The sequence below is a fragment of the Macaca thibetana genome, chromosome 1 (assembly GCF_024542745.1).
Source record: "Macaca thibetana thibetana isolate TM-01 chromosome 1, ASM2454274v1, whole genome shotgun sequence".
NCBI classification, from domain to species: Eukaryota; Metazoa; Chordata; class Mammalia; order Primates; family Cercopithecidae; genus Macaca; species Macaca thibetana.
Window position 1 is genome coordinate 40,208,391 of NC_065578.1, and position 20,765 is coordinate 40,229,155.

At 37.0% G+C, this 20,765-nt stretch overlaps 1 protein-coding gene across 14 annotated transcripts in view; it reads right to left on the reverse strand.

Moving 5' to 3' along the window:
• SCMH1 (Scm polycomb group protein homolog 1) overlaps positions 1–20,765 on the reverse strand; it is a 221,711-nt gene that overhangs the window by 112,926 nt on the left and 88,020 nt on the right. For 13 of the 14 annotated variants that reach the window (XM_050798501.1, XM_050798428.1, XM_050798387.1 and 10 more), the window contains one exon: positions 15,741–15,975. In XM_050798501.1, coding sequence (XP_050654458.1) covers positions 15,741–15,975 — 235 coding nt within the window. Of the gene's footprint in view, positions 1–15,736; positions 15,976–20,765 lie in introns of those variants that run through there. The other variant, XM_050798512.1, reaches the window with a different exon arrangement.

Here is a 20,765-nt window from a genome sequence, read left to right on the forward strand (position 1 = left end):
AGCTACTCCTATGCTGTGATAGTTACAGAATCACAGACTGTTAAGAAAGGACTTAAGGGTTAAAAAGAAGAAACACCTCATTAGACAGAAGAAGAAAATGAGGCACATAAGAGATAATGTAACTTGTCCAAGGTAATGCTATAAATAGTGGGACAGAGTCTCCAAACCAAGTTTCCTGACTACGACAAGTATTACAGAACACACAACATAATACCTATAAAACTTTCCTTGAAAAATCCAAAAATGATGTGATAGGATTAACAACTATTTAGAGACGATCTGGACAGTAGAATATGAAAGGGGATCTAATAATCTCTTAAGAAGAAACCAAACATGTCAACTGATAAACCCAATGTATAAGTAAATAATTTTGGTTCCTCTCAGTATAAACTAACTCACTACTTCTCTATCACTTTCTGTCTTGCACACATACACACACCGAGTACAAAATACGTTTTGAAGTTCATTGTTTACTTAAACAACTAAGGACCAAGGAATGACTTTGGAGAGGATCGTCCTATCCAAAAATCTTCATTTTGCATTAAGAGTAAAAAGAAGCTCTTTAAGAGCATCAAATTCCCCTAGACCAAGAGTGTATATGTGTCTATGTCCCAAGTTAGGCCAGTTGTTTTCTGACATGAGATTGACATGGGAGAAGAAAATCTTTGTCTGAGAACATGCTCATAAGTATGTTCGTGGTTTGGGCACTGCTACATGGAGAACAGACCTGAGAATAAAGCCAAAGTAAGGCATGGAATGGAGAGACATAACAGTGTTTAAAACCCTGTACTCAGACACTCAACATCACATAAATCCTTGGACTTCTTGGTTATATAAGTTAATAATTCCTGCCTCCTCCTTTTTTCCCTCTCTAACCTGGTTTGAGCTGGCTTTTTAACTGCTACTCTTCTTTTGACTGTGGTTTTAAAAAATTAAATCCCTCCAGAAATTCAGGCGTGGTGTGTATGTGGGAAAACAACTCTCCTTAGGTCAGGGAGGGCTGAAGCAAGCCAAACCCAGAGCAGCTTTGCCATGAATGGTTTGGTACACCTACGGATAAGGTAAAGCAAGGCACTACTGTTTTAGAGAAGTGGTCTGTACACCTTGGTATACGGAGGCCTGCACAATTAGAAAATTCAGGTTTCATGCCTATAGTTATCAATGAGTAGAGTGCCTAGCCATGTAATTCCCAATTCCATTTTTGAGGTAGGGGTTACTGAGGGGTTTCTATCTCATTTGAAGCTTAAGGAGCTAAAAAATCCTCTCAGCTCTGGAAATCATTACAATATTATCATAATAGTTAATATATATTGAATGCCTACCATGTAGTAAACATTTTATACGTCATTTCTTACTCAATATTTGAAATAATAACATGGGCAGGCACTATTATTATCCCTACTCTATAGATGATATAAAATGAAAACTCAGAGAAGCAGCTCGTCTAGGATCATGCTAGTAAATGGTGGAGACAGATTTCAATACATGGTGGTTGGATAAAAAAGTTTGTGGTTCTTTATTATATTTCACTACCAGCAGGATTCTTCAAGAGTACAGGGACAAAGCAGAATATTATGAACCCAAGAAATTGCTAAGATATCTTATTCCTCAACCCATTAGGTGATATGGGACTCTATCCCTTCAAATTCAAGTATATCCATAATTTATCTCAATATTCTTGGGCAATCATAGATAGTAGATAATTTTAACATTGAAAGGGACCTCAGAGGCCATGAAGTACAAAGATCTTACATTGCAGATGACAAAACTGCCAAGTCAAGAGGCTATGAAACCTGTTCATGGTCACACAAGCCAATCTTATAGTGTCAGACTGGAACCCCAAGACTTCTTATTTGGTTCTCCTTTATTACACTATGTTTATTACACTATCTGTTTTATTACACTACGTTGCCTCCAAAAGTTAACGTTTATTGTATACATATCATGAGCCAGCCCCTTGTGCTAAGCATTTGCAGTGGATCACTACTACTATTCTGAATCAGATACTAGAAGAGTAGCACTGTTTCTGGTGCCAGACTGCCTGAGTTTAAATCCAGCTTTGCCGCTTACCAGGTATATAACTTTTGGAAAATTACAAAACCTCTCTCTAGCTTCAGTTTCCTCAACAACAGCGTGGGATAAGAATCAATGGGCTGTTCTAAGGATTAAATAAGCTAATACACACAAAGGACTTAAAACACTGCCTGGCATATAGGCAGGAGTTAAATGCTGGCTATTATTTTTATAACTATAGATGAAAAAACTGAGGTTTAGAGAAATTAAGTAAAATATCCAAAGTGAGTAAGTTAGTAAATGGCAGAGTCAGGATATGAACCCAACTACTTTGTCTCCAGAGCTTTCATAACTAATCATCACATTAATATCTTCAAATATTTTATCACTCAGTCTTACCACACTGTCTCTAGGTAAGAAGAGTTGGAGTCATAAACTTATGAAAGAGAGAAAATAAGGAAGATAAAAACAATAATTTGAGGCTATATTCAAATTAGGCAATGACCTACGGTGTCTATAAGGAAAAGGACAGGTGGGTAAGAGGAAATCCTAACCTCTAAAGGTAGAGTACCTCAGTGATCAGTCATTGCTTCTGTCTTCTTCTTGGCCCCCAGTTTCTTCCTGTTAAATGATCACTGTCAGTTTATATACCTAGCCCAAACCTCTGCTCTGGGTTTCATGTTCACATATCCAACTACCTCAGTCTATAACTCTACTTGGATGTCTAAGAAATCATAAAATGAGTAAGTTTAAGACAGTACTCTTGATTCTACTATTCCCTCCAAACTTGTTCTTTCCTCCAGTTATCCCATCACAGTTTAATAGGTGGCACCCCCTACTAAACCCAGGTGCTCAGACCAAAAAGACCAGAAGTCATCCTTGATTTTTCCCTTTCTATCACCCACCAAACCCAATTAATCAGCAAGTCTTGATGGCTTTCCTGCTTAATATATGCTAGATCAACCCACATTTCACCATCTCTACTGCTATATTACCCTATCTAAGCCAGAGTCAAACCTTGCCTAGACAACTGCAACAGCTTTCTAATTGGACCTCAGGCCTCTACTTTTGCAGCCAGAATAGTATGTTTAGTTTTTAAAAATATAAATCAGGTCACATTACCTTATGCTTAAATTTCACAACACAAAACAGATCTAAACTCTTTATTATTCATGTTTACAAGGCTTACATGATCTGGACCTTGCTTACTCCTCATTATTCATCTCTTACCACTCCCTTGTACCCCCATTCATTGGTCTTTCTGTTCTCAAATATACCAAGCTGTTTCCCTCTGCCTCAAACACCTTTTAATCAACTCTTTACAGTTAGTTATTTGCTGAGACATCACTTCCTCAGAAAGGTGTTCTTTGACTACCCAAAATAGCCTCCTAAATCTATCCTGCTTCCTTCTTATTTACTCCTAGCCCTTATCACCATCTGAATTTTCTTTTTAAAAAGTTTAATGTGTATGCCTTCTCCAACTAGAAGATCCTTGATAGTTTTATTGAATTAAGGAAAAAACCCTCCATTTATTAAATGAGTGCCAAAAATTGATGAATGCTTTATCATGTTATTCCACTTAATCCACAAAAACCATACGGGGCAGAATTTATTAATGATCTTGCAGGCGAGGCCCCTGAAACTCAACGTTAAAAGTCAAGGTAAAGCGACTTTTACCTTGTAAAAGTCCAAGGTAAAGTCACACAACTAAGGTAGTGAGTGGCTAAGTTAATATTACAAAGTCAGATCTCTTTTAATTCCAAACACAGGCTGCAAGTGTTCTGTGTTTACCAAGGATTTATTTTTTAAAACTTCATAAAGAACCATTTCTAAAGTGCTTCTAAGTGCTCCCAAGACTATGGGACCACTGGATAAGCTAGGGTCCATCTATTTAAACTGGCTAACTGATGAAACTGGATTTAAGTGTGGAGCAGCAGGCCGGGCACAGTGGCTTTCACCTGTAATCCCAGCATTTTGGGAGACTGAGGCAGGAGGATCACTTCAGCCCAGAATTTAAAGACCAGCCTAGGCAACATAGTGAGACCTTGTTTTTACAAAAAATAGAAAAAATTAGCCAGGTGTGGTGGTGTGTGCTTGTATTCCCAGCTACGTGGGAGGCTCATGCAGGATTACTGCTGTAGCCTGGGGATGTCGAGGCTGCAGTGAGCTATGATTGTGCCACTGCATTCCAGCCTGAGTGACACAGCGAGACTCTGCCTCAATACATACATACATACATGTGGAGCAGCAGGACTATAATCTAATCATAGTCCAGGCCCTCTCGTGGCAGGTAACAGAACAGCATTCACACCAGGAATTGATCAGTGATAGAAACATACAAAGGATTCCTTTCAAGTCACTGTATATACTACAGCATGTGACCAAATTTGCTAGGTAAGCAGTTTACACTGAGATCCTGACTCACTTGACCAGGGGCCTCAATAGAGGCTAACTTCTACTCTAGCTCAGTGACTCTCAAACTTGGACACTGGAATCCCCTGGGGAACATTAAAGAATACATCAGATCCACTCCCAGAAATTCTTATTTAACTGATCTGAAGTTAAAGCCTAGACCCTGAAAATTTTAAGAGCTCCCTAAGTGATTTTAACAGGTAGCCAAGTTTGAGAACTATGCTCTAGACAGCTCTCCTTAGAAGAAACAATCACAGTATTAAGTAGAAGAATCAGTCAGTAATAACACGGAGCTGTGAGGAGAAGAGTGGCAGCTTTGAGATAACTGAGGAGAATCATTCTACTCTACTACATGCTTTGTCCTTGGAGGACTCCTCTGCAAGGGAGTAATATCCCTTATGAGAACAGAACACACATACGTATACATATACACCATACAAGATTTTAATGGAAAAGGATGCTCTTCTAGAGCAATGTTTTCCAAATAAAGACCAGTTGTGCCAGAATCTCAGGACAGCCATTTTGCCATGCAGAATCCCAAGCCCCATTACCTAGAGCTTCTGATTCAGCAACTCTAGAAAGAAGTCCAGAGGCGGCCTGAGGAACATGAACACACATGCATATGTACAATTATATAATTTTATTTTTTAAATTTTATTTTGAAGTTATAAACCTAGAGAAAATGGCAAAAACTATATAATGAACAACTATGTACCCTTCAACTAGATGCAACAACTATTACCATTTTCCCACATCTGCTTTTCATCTACATATATTAATATACTTCCACCCCTGTGACCCCTGTGAAAGTCGGAGATGTTACGACACTTCACCCCTAAATACATCAGTATATTTGAAAAAAGACATTCCCCTACAAAATTGCAGTATTATCACACTCAGGAAATTTAATTAAAAATATTCTTATTTGTCCCTAAAATGTTCTTTAAAACTGTTTGATTTTTAAATACAGGATCCAATCAAGAATTACATACTGCATTTGGTTGTCATGTTTCTTCAGTCTCCTTTAATGTAGAATTAATGTAGAATAGTCCTGTTGCCCTTTGTTTGCTTTGTATGACACTGACATTTTTGAAGAGTCTGGATTATATTTTACAGAATGTCCCATAGTTTGGATTTCTTCTGATTTGTTTCCTCATAATTACATTCATGCTAAAGAGCTTATTTATTTATTTATTTATTTAGAGACAGGGTCTTGCTCTGTTGCCCAGGCTGGTGTGCAGTGGTGCAAGGTTCACAGCATCCTTCAACTCCTGGGCTCAGGCGATCCTCCTGAGCAGCTAGGACTAAAGGTGTGCACCACCATACCTGTCCAATTTTTCTATTTTTTTGTAGTGATGGTGGGCTTGCTATATTGCCCAGGCTGGTCTTGAATTTCTGGCCTCAAGTAATCATCCCGCCTCAGCCTCCCAAAGTGCTGGCTAGGATTACAGGCATAAGCTGCTAGGCCTGGCCTGCTAAAGAGATTGGATAAAAAATACTATACAGGTGATGTGGAGTATTTCTCATTGCAATACTGCAGGAGGCACATAATGTCAGTTTGTCTAATTATTGAAGATACAAAATTTGATCACATGTTAAGAGGTGACTGACAGTGTTCTTCACTGTAACTTCCCTTTGTAATTAATAGACAATCAGTGGAGAGAAACTTTGAGACTGTGAATATCCTATTCCTCAGTATGTTTTTTTACCTAATGGTTTTAGCATTTATTGGTTACTCTTGCCTGACTCAATTATTTAAATAGTTGCAAAAAAGTAATTTTCTCTCATTCTTTCTACATATTTTTTTGAGACAGGGTTTCGCTTTGTCCCCCAGGCTGAAATTCAGTGTCAAGATCTTGGCTTACTGCAGCCTCAACTTCCCAGGCTCAGTCAATTCTTCCATTTCAGCCTCCGAGTAGCTGGCACCACAGGTACGTGTCATCACGCCCAGATAATTTTTGTATTTTTTTGTAGGAACAGAGTTTCACCATGTTGCCCAGGCTGGTCTCAAACTCCTGAACTCATGTGATCCACCCATCTTGGCCTCCCAAAGTGCTGGGATTACAGGTGTGAGCCACTGTGCCCGGCCTCCTTCTTTCTATATTTATTGGCTGGCATTTTGTAAAGGAGACTTCTTCCCTCCAACTTTAATTTAATTTTTTTTTTTTGAGAAGGGTCTTACTCTGTCACCCAGGCTGGAGTGCAATAGCATGATCATGGCTCACTTCAGCCTCGACCTCCCAGACTCAAGGGGATACTCCCACCTCAGCCTCCCAAGTAGCTGGGACCACAGGTGTGTCACACCATGTCCAGCTCATTTTTAATGTTTTCCGGTAGAGATGGGGGTCTTGCCATGTTGTTCAGGCTGGTCTCGAACTCCTAGGTTCGAGGGGTCCTCCTGCCTCTGCCTCCCGAAGTGTTGGGATTACAGGTGTATCAGGTGATTTTCAGAAACCAAACTCAAGGTGTCCTCATTGCTATTGAGATGTAATTGCTTCTAGGCCTTTTCAATGAACAGTGCTTGGAAAGCCATATGTATATACAAATACATATACAAGTCATATGTTACTTATATGTATTACTTTAATAGGAGGCATACATATATTTTAAAGGCCAGAGTAGATACAGATACTCTCCAATTCAAATCCAATACTATAGGGTTCTTCCTCATCTTTTTCCATATTAGAATCTTACTTATTCATTCACTCTATTTTCAGTATCAGAAAATTAGTCTCAGATGGCCATGCCAAAACCACAAACATTATTAAGAAGTCAGAATTTCTTTGCAGTCCATTTTTTCCTTAGAATATGCCCCATATTAAAGGTATACTGTGAAGGCTTCTATATTAAAAATTTATTTGAATTAATAGTTTTTTCAATGTTATGATATCCATTTGATTCAGTTTCGTTTGTTTCTAACCAATTTTAGAGTTTGCTTTGTTCATCTTTTTTAGTTAATTTTATTTATTAAGTAAAATATTTAATTCAAAAGTCAAAAGAATATTAAAAAGTATTCTCAAAAGCCTGATTCTTATCCCGGTACTTTCTACCTTATTCCAAGACATGCCTAATGGGTGACCTTTTCATTATTTTTTGGCTTGATATTCCTGTGTTTCTTTTTATAGAAATAAATTTAAAATATATAATCTCATGTGTTATATATGTGTGTATATGTGTATACATACATATTTCCCCTTCTCTTTCTCAAGTTAGCGTATTATATATACTTTTAGCAATTTTCTTTTTTCACATCAATGATATATCTCAGAAATCACTCCATATTAGTTTATAGAGCTCTTCCTCATTCTATTTTATGGTTGAATGGTACTTCATTGTGTGAATGTACTATATTACATTCAATCAATCTCTTAATGTTGCAAAAAAAATAACCATGTGTATGTTGCTTTATTTTTGTGGAAGTATATCTTTAAAATCAAATTCCTGAAGTGGGATCCCTGGGTCAACTAATAAATGCATATGTGGCTTTTCTCAGATACTGCTGAATTGTATGCCCTCCCTCTCCAGTGTGAATTGTACCATTCTGCATTTTCCCAGCAAAAAAATGAGAACGCTTATTTCCCCACAGCCTTGCTGTCTCCTCAAGCTTTTGAATTTTTGTCAATCTGGTAAGAAAGAATGTCTCAGTGTGGTTTTAATCTGCAGTTATTTTATTAAGGGTGGTGTGTATTTTCATACATCTGAGGACCATTTGTGTATCTTCTGTCAACTGTTCATGCCTTAAGATCATTTTTCTATAGGTTTTAGTCTTTAAAAATTTTTCTATTTATGGGTGTTCTTTATGAATTAGGGAGATTTATCTGTGCTTTATGTTGCAAATATTTTCTCCCATTTATCATTTGTCTTTTAGCTTTGCTTGGAGTATTTTTTTTCTCTAAAAACGTTTTACAAAGTAAAATTTATTGGTCTATGTAGACTTTGAGTCATATTTAAAAAGGCTTTCCCCACCCCAAGTTTATAAAGGAATTTGTTTTCCTAGTACTCATATAGTCATTTTTTTTACATTTTGATCTCTAATGCACGTGCAGTTTATTCTGACATATGCTATGATATATGGATTCAATTGTATCTTTTCTTAATGGCTATCAACTTATCCCAATGTCACTTATGAAAAAGTCAATTTTATCCAATTTAACATGCCAACCATCATGGACTGAATCTCCATCCCCCAAATTAATATGTTGAAGTCCTAATCCCCAATATAACTGTACCTGGAGACAGGGTTGTTAGGAGACGATGAAGGTTAAGTGAAGTCATGGGGTACAGCCCTAATTTGACAGAACTATGGCCTTATAAGAAGAGGAAGAACTCTCTCCCTCTCCCTCCACTTCTCTCCCTCTCTCCTTCCACTTCTCTCCCTCTCCCTCTACTTCTCTCCCTTCCTTCTTCCTTCTCCTGTGAGAACACAGTGAGAAGGCAGCCATAAGGTGGCTGTCTGCAAGCAAGAAGAGGACCCTCACTAGAAACCAATCCCGGCCAGAATCTTGACCTTGGACTTTCTAGCCTTTAGAACTATGAGAAAAAAAATTCTGTTGTTTAAGCCAGACAGTCTGTGGTATTTCACTGGCAGCTCCAGCAAACTACGACACTACTTTTATCACATAGCAGATTTTCATATACAGTCAGATCTATCTCTGGATTTGCTATTTACTTTACACTGCTCAGCCTGTCTATTCACGTGCCAGTTCCATATAATTTTAATTATAGAGGCTTTAAAGTATGTTTTAATAGCTAATGGGATTACTCTCTGCACATTGCTCTTTTAGGAGTTCCTAGCTATTTTTGAATTATTATATGTACCTACAAATTTTATTATATTTACCTACAAATTTTCCTCATTGCTTTGCAGAGATCCATTTTTTCCATGTCATCATTTTCTTCCTGCTTGAAGGACTTCATTTAACACTTCTTGCAGTACTGATATGCTTGTGATTAATTCTCTAAGCTTTTGTATATGTCTGCAAACGTCTTCATTTCATTTTTATTTTTGAAAGACATTCTTGTTCGGTATAGAATTCTAGCTTAACAACTTCTTTTCCTTTTAGAACTTAAAAATGCTGCTCCACTGTATTCTGGCTTGCACTGTTTCTGACGAGAAGTTGCTGTCATTCTTTGATCTTCTGTATATCATATGCTTGTTTTTCTCTCGCTGCTCTTAAGATTTTTCTCTTTATCATGGGTTTTCAGCAATTTGATGATGATGTGCCTTGTGTGGTTTATTTCATATTCCTCCTGCTTGGGGTTCATTGAGCTTCTCTGATTTGTGAAATTATAATTTTCATAGTATTCAAAAATTTTTCAAGCATTATTTTTCTAATAACTACTTATGTGCTCCCTATCTCTCCTTCAGGACTCCAGTTATATATGTTATAGGCAACGTGAAGTTGTTCCATGGCTCACTGATGCTTTCTTTTTCAGTTCTTTTTCTATCTGTGTTTCATTTGGATAGTTTATACTGCTGTTTTTAAGTATGCTGATCTTCCTCCTGCAGCAATTCCAGCAGTAATATGTTGTGGATCATTCAGTTTATTCATCACTTGAGATATTATATTGTATTTTCTACCTCTAAAGTTTAATTTGGTTCTTTTAAATCTAAATCCTACATTTCTCTACTCATAATTTCCTCTATTTTCTTGAACATATGCAATATAAACAACTGCTTTAATGCCCTTGCCTATTAATTCTATAATCTGTGTGATTTCTGGATTCTTATTATAATTGGTTAGTTTTTCTTTTGCTTGTTTGCATGCCTGGTAATTTTTTATTGTGGTAAAATACGTATCAAATTTATAGTTTTAATCATTTTAAAGTGTACAGTTCTGTGACATTGAGTGTATTCACATTATTGGGCAACTATCACCACCATCCATCTCCAGAACATTTTCATTTTCCCCAGCTGAAACTTTGTACCTATTATTAACCTCTTCACTTCCTCCTCCCTGAGATCCTGGCAATAACTATTGTACTTTCTGTTTCTATAAATTTGATTTCTCTAGATATCTCATCTAAGTGAAATCATACAATATTTGTGCTTTTATAACTGGCTTATTTCACTTAGCATGTCTTCAAGGTTCACCTATGTTGTAGCATGTGTTATAATTTCCTTCCTCTTTAAGGCTGAATAATATTCCCATTGCATCTCTCTCTCTTCCCCACCCCACTCTCATTCTGTGTGTACATATGTGTGAACATTTTCTTTATCCATTCTTCCATCAACGGACACTTGAGTGGCTTCCACCTTTTGGCTATTGTGACTAATGCTGCTAAACATGGGTTTTCAACTATCTGCCCAAGTTCCTGCTTTCAGTTCTTCTGAGTATATATCCAGAAATGGAACTGCTGAATCATAGAATTCTACTTTTACTTTATTATTATTATAATATTTTAAGTACTAGAGTACATGTACACAATGTGTAGGTTTGTTACATATGTATACATGTACCATGTTGGTGTGCTGCACCCATTAACTCGTCATTTACATTAGGTATGTCTCCTAATGCTATCTCTCCCCCAAGCCCCCACCCCGCAACAGGCCCCGGTGTGTGATGTTCCCCTTACTGTGTCCAAGTGTTCATTGTTCAGTTCCCACCTATGAGTGAGAACATGTGGTGTTTCATTTTTTGTCCTTATGATAGTTTGCTGAGAATGATGGTTTCCAGCTGCATCCATGTCCCTACAAAGGACATGTACTCATTCTTTTTTATGGCTGCATAGTATTCCATGGTGTGTATGTGCCACATTTTCTTAATCCAGTCTGTCATTGATGGACATTTGGGTTGGTTCCAAGTCTTTGTTATTGTGAATAGTGCTGCAATAAATATACGTGTGCATGTGTCTTTACAGCAGCATGATTTATAATCCTTTGGGTATATACCCAGTAATGGGATGGCTGGGTCAAATGGTATTTCTAGTTCTAGACCCTTGAGGAATCGCTACACTGTCTTCCACAATGGTTGAACTAGTTTACAGTCCCATCAACAGTGCAAAACTGTTCCTATATCTCCACATCCTCTCCAGCACCTGTTGTTTCCTGACTTTTTAATGATTACCATTCAGACTGGTGTGAGATGGTATCTCATTATGGTTTTGATTTGCATTTCTTTGATGACCAGTGATGATGAGCATTTTTTCGTATGTCTGTTGGCTGCATAAATGTCTTCTTTTGAGAAATGTCTGTTCATATCCTTTGCCCACTTTTTGATGGGGTTGTTTTCTTCTTGTAAATTTGTTTGAGTTCTTTGTAGGTTCTGGATATTGGCCCTGGGTCAGATGGTAGATTGCAAAAATTTTCTCCCATTCTGTAGGTCGCCTGTTCACTCTGATGATAGTTTCTTTTGCTGTGCAGAAGCCCTTTAATTTAATTAGATCCCATTTGTCAATTTTGGCTATTGTTGACATTGCTTTCGGTGTTTTAGACATGAAGTCCTTCCCCATGCCTATGTCCTGAATGGTATTCCCTAGGTTTTCTTCTAGGGTTTTTATGGTTTTAGGTCTAACATTTAAGTCTTTAATACATTTTGAATTAATTTTTGTATAAGGTGTAAGGAAGGTATTCAGTTTCAGCTTTCCACATATGACTAGCCAGTTTTCCCAGCACCATTTATTAAATAGGGAATCCTTTCCCCATTTCTTGTTTTTGTCAGGTTTGTCAAAGATCAGATGGCTGTAGATGTGTGGTATTATTTCTGAGGGCTCTGCTCTGTTCCATTGGTCTATATCTCTGTTTATAAACAGAACCACAGACAAAAACCACATGATTATCTCAACGGATGCAGAAAAGGCCGTTGACAAAATTCAACAGCCCTTCATACTAAAAACTCTCAATAAATTCGGTATTGATGGAACGTATCTCAAAATAATAAGAGCTATTTATGACAAACCCACAGCCAATATCATACTGAATGGGCAAAAACTGGAAGCATTCCCCTTAAAAACTGGCACAAGACAGGGATGCCCTCTCTCACCACTCCTATTCAACATAGTGTTGGAAGTTCTGGCTAGGGCAATCAGGCAAGGGAAAGAAATAAAGGGTATTCAATTAGGAAAAGAAGTAGTCAAATTGTCCCTGTTTGCAGATGACATGATTGTATATTTAGAAAACCCCATCGTCTCAGCCCAAAATCTCCTCAAGCTGATAAGCAACTTCAGCAAAGTCTCAGGATACAAAATTAATGTGCAAAAATCACAAGCATTCTTATACACCAATAGCAGACAAACAGAGAGCCAAATCATGAATGAACTCCCATTCACAATTACTTCAAAGAGAATAAAATACCTAGGAATCCAACATACAAGGGATGTGAAGGACCTCTTCAAGGAGAACTACAAACCACTGCTCAACGAAATAAAAGAAGACACAAACAAATGGAAGAACATTCCATGCTCATGGATGGGAAGAATCAATATCGTGAAAATGGCCATACTGCCCAAGGTAATTTATAGATTCAATGCCATCCCCATTAAGCTGCCAATGACTTTCTTCACAGAATTGGAAAAAACTACTTTAAAGTTCATATGGAACCAAAAAAGAGCCCGCATTGCCAAGACAATCCTAAGCTAAAAGAACAAAGCTGGAGGCATCACGCTACCTGACTTCAAACTATACTATAAGGCTACAGTAACCAAAACAGCATGGTACTGGTACCAAAACAGAGATATAGACCAATGGAACAGAATAGAGCCCTCGGAAATAATACCTCACATCTACAACCATCTAATCTTTGACAAACCTGACAAAAACAAGAAATAGGGAAATGATTCCCTATTTAACAAATGGTGCTGGTAAAACTGGCTAGCCATAAGTAGAAAGCTGAAACTGGATCCCTTCCTTACACCTTATACAAAAATTAATTCACGATGGATTAGAGACTTAAATGTTAGACCTAATACCATAAAAACCCTAGAAGAAAACCTAGGGAATACCATTCAGGACATAGGCATGGGGAAGGACTTCATGTCTAAAACACCAAAAGCAATGGCAACAACAGCCAAAATTGACAAATGGGATCTAATTAAACTACAGAGCTTCTTCACAGCAAAAGAAAGTACCATCAGAGTGAACAGGAAACTTACAGAATGGGAGAAAATTTTTGCAATCTACTTATCTGAGAAAGGACTAATATCCAGAACCTACAAAGAACTCAAACAAATTTACAAGAAAAAAACAAACAACCCCATCAAAAAGTGGGCAAAGGATATGAACAGACATTTCTCAAAAGAAGGTACATTTATGCAGCCAACAGACACATGAAAAAATGCTCATCATCACTGGTCATCAGAGAAATGCAAATCAAAACCATAATGAGATACCATCTCACACCAGTCAGAATGGTAATCATTAAAAAGTCAGGAAATGACAGGTGCTGGAGAGGATGTGGAGAAATAGGAACACTCTTACACTGTTGGTGGGACTGTAAACTAGTTCAACCATTGTGGAAGACAGTGTAGCGATTCCTCAAGGGTCTAGAACTAGAAATACCATTTGACCCAGCCATCCCATTACTGGGTATATACCCAAAGGATTGTGAATCATGCTGCTATAAAGACACATGCATGTTTACTGCAGCACTATTCACAACAGTAAAGACTTGGAACCAACCCAAATGTCCATCGATGACAGACTGGATTAAGAAAATGTGGCACATATACACCATGGAATACTATGCAGCCATAAAAAAGGATGAGTTTGTGTCCTTTGTAGGGACATGGATGCAGCTGGAAACCATCATTCTCAGCAAACTATCGCAAGAACAGAAAACCAAATGCTGCATGTTCTCACTCATAGGTGGGAACTGAACAATGAGATTAATTGGACACAGTAAGGGGAACATCACACACCAGGGCCTGTTGTGGGTTGGGGGGATGGGGGAGGGATAGCATTAGGAGACATACCTAATGTAAATGATGAGTTAATGGGTGCAGCACACCAACATGGCACATGTATACATATGTAACAAACCTGCATGTTGTGCACATGCACCCTAGAACATAAAGTATAATAAAAAAAAAAGAAAAAAAAATGATACCACAAGAGTACAATCAACAAAATATAATTTTAGGAAATTTAAAAGACAAATGACTTAGGTTTTTAAACAAGTAAACTGCAAGAAAAAAATGAGAGCAGAGGAGAACTCGTAGATTTAAAGAAACTTAAAGGACATATCAACTAACTGCAGTGTGTGGATTCTAATTGGATTCTGATTTGAAAAACTGATATAAATGAGAGAGACAGAGAGGGAGAGAGAGAGAGAGAGAGAGACAGACAATTCGGAAAATTTAAACACATTAAAATACTTGTTGATATTAAGAAATTATCATTGGCTTATTTATACGTGATAACAGTATGGTATGTTTAAGACATCCTTGCCCATGACAGAGACATACTAAATACCTTCATGATACAATGATACTATGTTTAACAATTGGAGGTGGGGACAGAAAGTGTATATAAGTATAGATAAAACTATATTGACTTCAACAATGAAGGTTACACGAGCATTCACTATGCCATTTTTCTCTTACCTTTTTATATGTTTGAAATTTTTACATTACAATTGTTTTTTTTAACGGGGGAAAACATTAAATAAGTACCTAGGGAGCCCAAGATACATGCTCTCCAACTCTCAATCTAGCACAGCTTCCTTAGAGAAAATATAGCCGAAGTCCATAATCTAACTCTCTCGGTCCCCCATTGAGATTCCCTATAATAGTGATTGACAGTAACTGAAAAGAAGGGCTGAATCCCTCAGATTTATTAAGGCAAAAGCTGGAGGGGAATCTTATCTGGAAAGGAAAACCTAGTGGGGGTATCATATTTTAAAAAATGATTTTCATGTAATAATGGATTCAAAGTGAGAAAACTCCAAGGACCAGGTGAGAATTAGTGAGAAAGGAAATAAGAGATCCTCATAACAGTCATGCTTTCTACTGGCAGATTTTCTCTCAATTCTTGTCATCATGATAGGATTTGGTGAAAGCTTTATGCTTTTTGAGATAGGTTAAATGGCAAGACCTCCTTCCATTCTCCCTCTCAGGTAAATGGGCACCGGCCAAGAAGAACAAAAGGTGTGATTTCTTGTCAGAAATAATTTGGGAGAAGTCTGGTTATCATAAGCTAATGCAGAGATGGAGATGTCCAAATTGCGCAGCTTGTTTCATTTTGGGTGGGCCTTTTTAGGAGACTATATGAAAAATAAGGGATAAGCAGGGGAACCTAGGCTTTCCCATATTAGAATGTTCAGTTTTTGGAAGCTAACTGTTAATAATTGGCTAGAAAGAGTTTGGGTTTACCTACTCACCAAGAGGTGGCTGTAGCATACCCCCATTCTTCTCACAGTTCCCAATAGGCTGAATTTCAGCTGAGTCAACCAGCCGCCAGAAGTCATTTTTGTTGTCACTCCCATCAAGGCGCAGGCGAAGGCGGGCACCTGTCAGTCCAACTACTGTGGCAATACAGGTGGATGTGGTGTTCCTGGGGTCCTGTGCTTCCAATTTCATACTGATCTTGAATTCGTTGCTTGGAGGTGTGTAGGACTGGGAAAAACAAGGCATGAGGTTTAGACAGATTAACAGTAAACCCCCAAAATTCATGTTTTGGATTCAGATTGGTTATAGCTGGGCCAGGGACAACCAACTGAATTATTCCCTAACAATTAAGAAAGGTTTCATGCAAAAGAAACAACGAAAGGTAAGATGAAGGGTAAAAAATTACTTTCCAATGAAGCATCAAATAGACCCATACCAGTTAAAAAAAAAGGACAAGAATATAGGCCAGTTAATTAAATGTTTTCTCATCCTATAATTCTCTAACTCCCTACCCTTCCAGGTAGGGACTTTTTAGTCCCTTTTTAGTCTTTTTAGGACTACTACGTCCTATTAAACTACAATATTCTTTGTGTCTCTTTGTGGAATATTTTAGTATATTGATGTGTATATCTACCACACAGACTACTGGGGGTTAATTTTTTCTTATTTCGACAATAACTTACTAATCAATTCATACAATTGACATACAATAAACTATACACTTTAGTAAGTCTTGACATATGTATATGCCCATGCTACCATATACACCATATAAACCTGTGAAAGCATCACCACAATAAAAATAATGAACATGGCAAGTTCTCACATGCTCTTTTGTAATCTCTTCTTCTGGCCCCTCCAGGACCTCTGTACCCAGGCAACCAATGGTCTACTTTCTATCACTGTAGATTGCTTTGCATTTTCTAGTCTTATAAGGAACCACAGAAGATGTACTTTCTATTTTGCCTAGCTTCTTTCACTCAGCATAACTACTCTGATATTCAACCATATTAATAATTCATTTCCTTTTACTGTTGAGCAGTATAACCGTGCTGATGGAGATATGGTTTGCTAAAGCGGCTAGAAACATTTAAGTACAAAATTTCGTGTAGGGAAATACACTTTCTTTCTTCTTGCACAAATACCTAGGAGTGAAATGGCTGGATCATATGGTAGGTATATGTTTAAATCACAAAACAGAAAATTAACCATTTTAAGGTATATAATTCTATGATTTTTAGAATATTCTCAGAGTTGTGTAAACACCATTCCTATCTAATTTTATAACATTTCCATAATCCCCCCAAAATGAACCCCATGCCCCAATGGAGTCATTCCCCACTACCCTCTCAGCTCAGGCCCTAGAAACCATTAATCTACTTTCTGTTTCCATGGATTTACCTATTCTGGACATTTCATACAGATGTAATTATATGATGTGTGGCCAATATGTGAATAATTTCTTTCATTTAGCAAAATGGATTCAAGTTTCACCCATGTCAGTGAGTGTATCAGTACTTCATTCCTTTTCATTGACAAACAATATTCCATTGTATGGATATACATTTTGCTTACTCATTCATCAGCTGATGGACATTTGGGTTGTTTCCTCTTTTTGGCTATTATGAATAATGATGTGATGAACATTTATGGTATATTTTTCTGTGGACATGTTTTCTATTTTCTTAGGCATATACTTATGAGTGAAACTGCTGGGTCATGTGGTAACTCTGTTTAACATTTTGGGTAACCTCTGAACTGTCTTCTCAAGTAGCTACAGGATTTCATAATTTCACCACCAATGTACGAGGGTTCCAGTTTCTACACATCCTCAGCAACATTTGCCATTGTTTGTCTTTTTGATGTTAGAGTCATCTAGTCAATGTGATGTATATCTCATTGCAGTTTTGATTAGCATTTCTTTAATGACTACTGAGTATCTTTTATGTGCCTAACTGGTCATTTGTATATATTTGGAGAAATACCTATTCAAATTCTTTGTCCATTTTAAAATCATGTTGTCTTTTAATTCCCAGTTTTGTTTTTGTTTTTTGTTTTTTTTTTTGAGATGGAGTCTTGCTCTACTATTGCCCAGGCTGGAGTGCAGTGGGTCACTGCAAACTCTGCCTCCCGGATTCACAACATTCTCCTGCCTCAGCCTCCCAAGGCAGGGACTACAGGCACCCACCACCGCACCCGGATAATTTTTTGTCTTTTTCGTAGAGATGGGGTTTCACCGTGTTAGCCAGGATGGTCTCGATCTCCTGACCTCGTGATCCACCCACCTCGGCCTCCCAAAGTGCTGGGATTACAAGTGTGAGCCACTGCGCCCGGCCTAATTCCCGAGTTTTAAGAGTTCTTTCTATATTCTGGATACAAGTCCTTTACCAGATATATAATTTGCAAATATTTTCTCCCATTGCGTGGGTTGTCCTTTTCACTTTTTTGATGGTGTGGAAACAAAAATCTTTTAATTTTGATGAAGTTTAAGTTATCTATGTTTTCTTTTGTTGTTTATGTTTCTGGTGTTGTATTATCTAATCCAAGGTCATGAAGATTTCCTCCTATGTTTCTTTTAAAGAGTTTTGTAGTTTTAACTCTTACATTTAGGTCCATGATCCTCATGAAGTTAATTTTTGTATATGGCATAGAGGTAGGGTCCAACTTCACTTTTTTCTATGTGGATAAGCAGCTGTTCCTGCACCAGTTGTTGAAAAACCCATTGAACTGTCTTGGTATCCTTGTGAAAAATCAATCGACCATAAATTGGTGGGTCAATTTCTGTACTCTCAATTTTAATTCATGGATCTGTACGTCTATCTTCCTGCCAGAACCATGACATCTTAAGTACTGTAGCTTTGTAGTAAGTTTTGAAATCAGGAAATGTGAATGCTTTAGCTTTGTTCTCTCTTTTCACGATTGCTATGGCTATTCTGGGTCTCTTCTAAGAATTTTAGCACCAATTTGTCAATTTCTGCAAAAAAGGGAGCTGGGATTTTGACAGAGATTGTGTTGAATCTACAGATCAATTTGGAAAATAATGCTGTCAGTTATGTCATTTGCAAGTATAGTCATGTTCCACATAATGACGTCTGGTCAACAATAGACTATATATAGATTGTGGTCCCATAAGATTACAATGGAGCTAAAAAATTCCAGCATCCTAGTTATACTACAGCTGTTTTAAGGTCCTACAGCAACATATCACTCACATTTGTGGTGATGCTGGTGTAAAAAAACCTACTGTGCTGCAAGCTGTATAAAAGTATAGCACATACAATTATGTACAGTACATAATACTTGATAACAAATTACTATGTTGCTGGTTTATGTGTTTAATATATATTTTTAATCATTATTTTAGAGTGTATTCTTTATACAAAAATAAAAGTTAACTAAAAAAACAGACTCAGGCAGCTCCTTCAGAAGGTATTCCAGAAGAAGGCATTGTTACCATAGGAAATTACAGCTCCATCCATGCATGTAACTGTCCCTGAAGACCTTCCAGTAGGCTCAGAAGTAGAAGTGGAAGACAGTGATACTGATGATCCTGAGTCTGTGTAGGCCTAGGGTAATGTATGTGTTTGTCTTAAGTTTTGTAACAAAAAGAGTTTAAAAGGTAAAAAAAAAAAATTAAAATTAAAATTAAAAAAGTAAAAATTATTTTTGTACACCTGTACAATGTGTTTTAAGCTAAGCATTATTACAAGAGTCAAAAAGTTAAAAAATTTAAGTTTATAAAGTGAAAAAGTTACAGTAAACTAAGGTTAACTCCTTACTGAAGAAAAATGTTTAAACAAATTTAGTGTAGCCTGGGTGTACGTGTTCATAACGTTGACAGTGGTATGCAATAATCTCCTAGGCCTTCATGTTCATTCACCACTCACTCATTGACTCACTCACAGCAATTTCCAGTCCTACAAGCTCCATTCATGGTAAGTGCCTGATACAGGTGTACAAGTGTTAGTATACCTTTTATACCGTATATTTTTTTACTGTACCTTTTCCATGTTTAGATATGTTTACATAGACGAATATCATTGTGTTACAACTACCTACAGTATTCAGTATAGTAACATGCTGGACAGTTTTGTAGCCTAGGAAGAATAGGCTATGGCCTAGGTGTGTAGTAGGCTATAGCAACCAAGTTTGTGCAAGTATATTCTATGTTCGCACGACGATGAAATTGCTTAACAATTCATTTCTTAGAGCATATCCCTATTGTTAAGAAATGCAAACCTATTCTCTCATAGTCTGTGACCTGTATTTTTGTTCTCTTACCAGTATCTTTTGAAGAGCAGAAGTTCTTAAGTTTGACAAAGTGCACTCTATTTTTTTAATGAATCAAAATTTTGGTCAGGCATCTTCTAAAGTTTCCTTTATATAAATTTTGCATATTTGTTAGTTCCACCCCTGCCCCACCCAAAGTAGCTGAACCATTTTGCATTTTCACCAGCAGCATATGAAAGTTCCATTTATTCTACATCTTTGCCACTATTTAATATGGTCAGCCTTTTGAAAATCTGAGCCATTTAAATAAATGTACAGTGATAGCTTACTAATCACTTTTAATTTGTATTTCCCTAATGAAATAATGGTATTGAGCATCTCTATTCATGTACTTTCTTGTCCTGTATACATTTTCCTTGGTGTTTGTTCTAATCTTTCAACCCAGATCCCTTTTATTTCTTTTTCTGGCCTATTTGCATTGGTAGTACAATACTGAATAAAAGTGGCAAGAGCAGATATCCTTGTCTTGTTCCTGACCTTAAGGGGAAAGCATTTAGCCTTTTCGCCATTAAGTATGATATTATTAAATGCCCTTTATGATATTAATAAATGCCCTTTAGAGTTTCGGATTTAGAAAGTTCCCTCCTATTTCTAGTTTGGTGAGCGTTTTTAGTTTTTATTTAGTAATAGACATTTAATTTTGTGAAATGCTTTTTCTGCATCTATTGAGACAATAGTATTTTTTTTCTTTAGCATGTGTACATATGGTAAATTCCACTGATTAATTT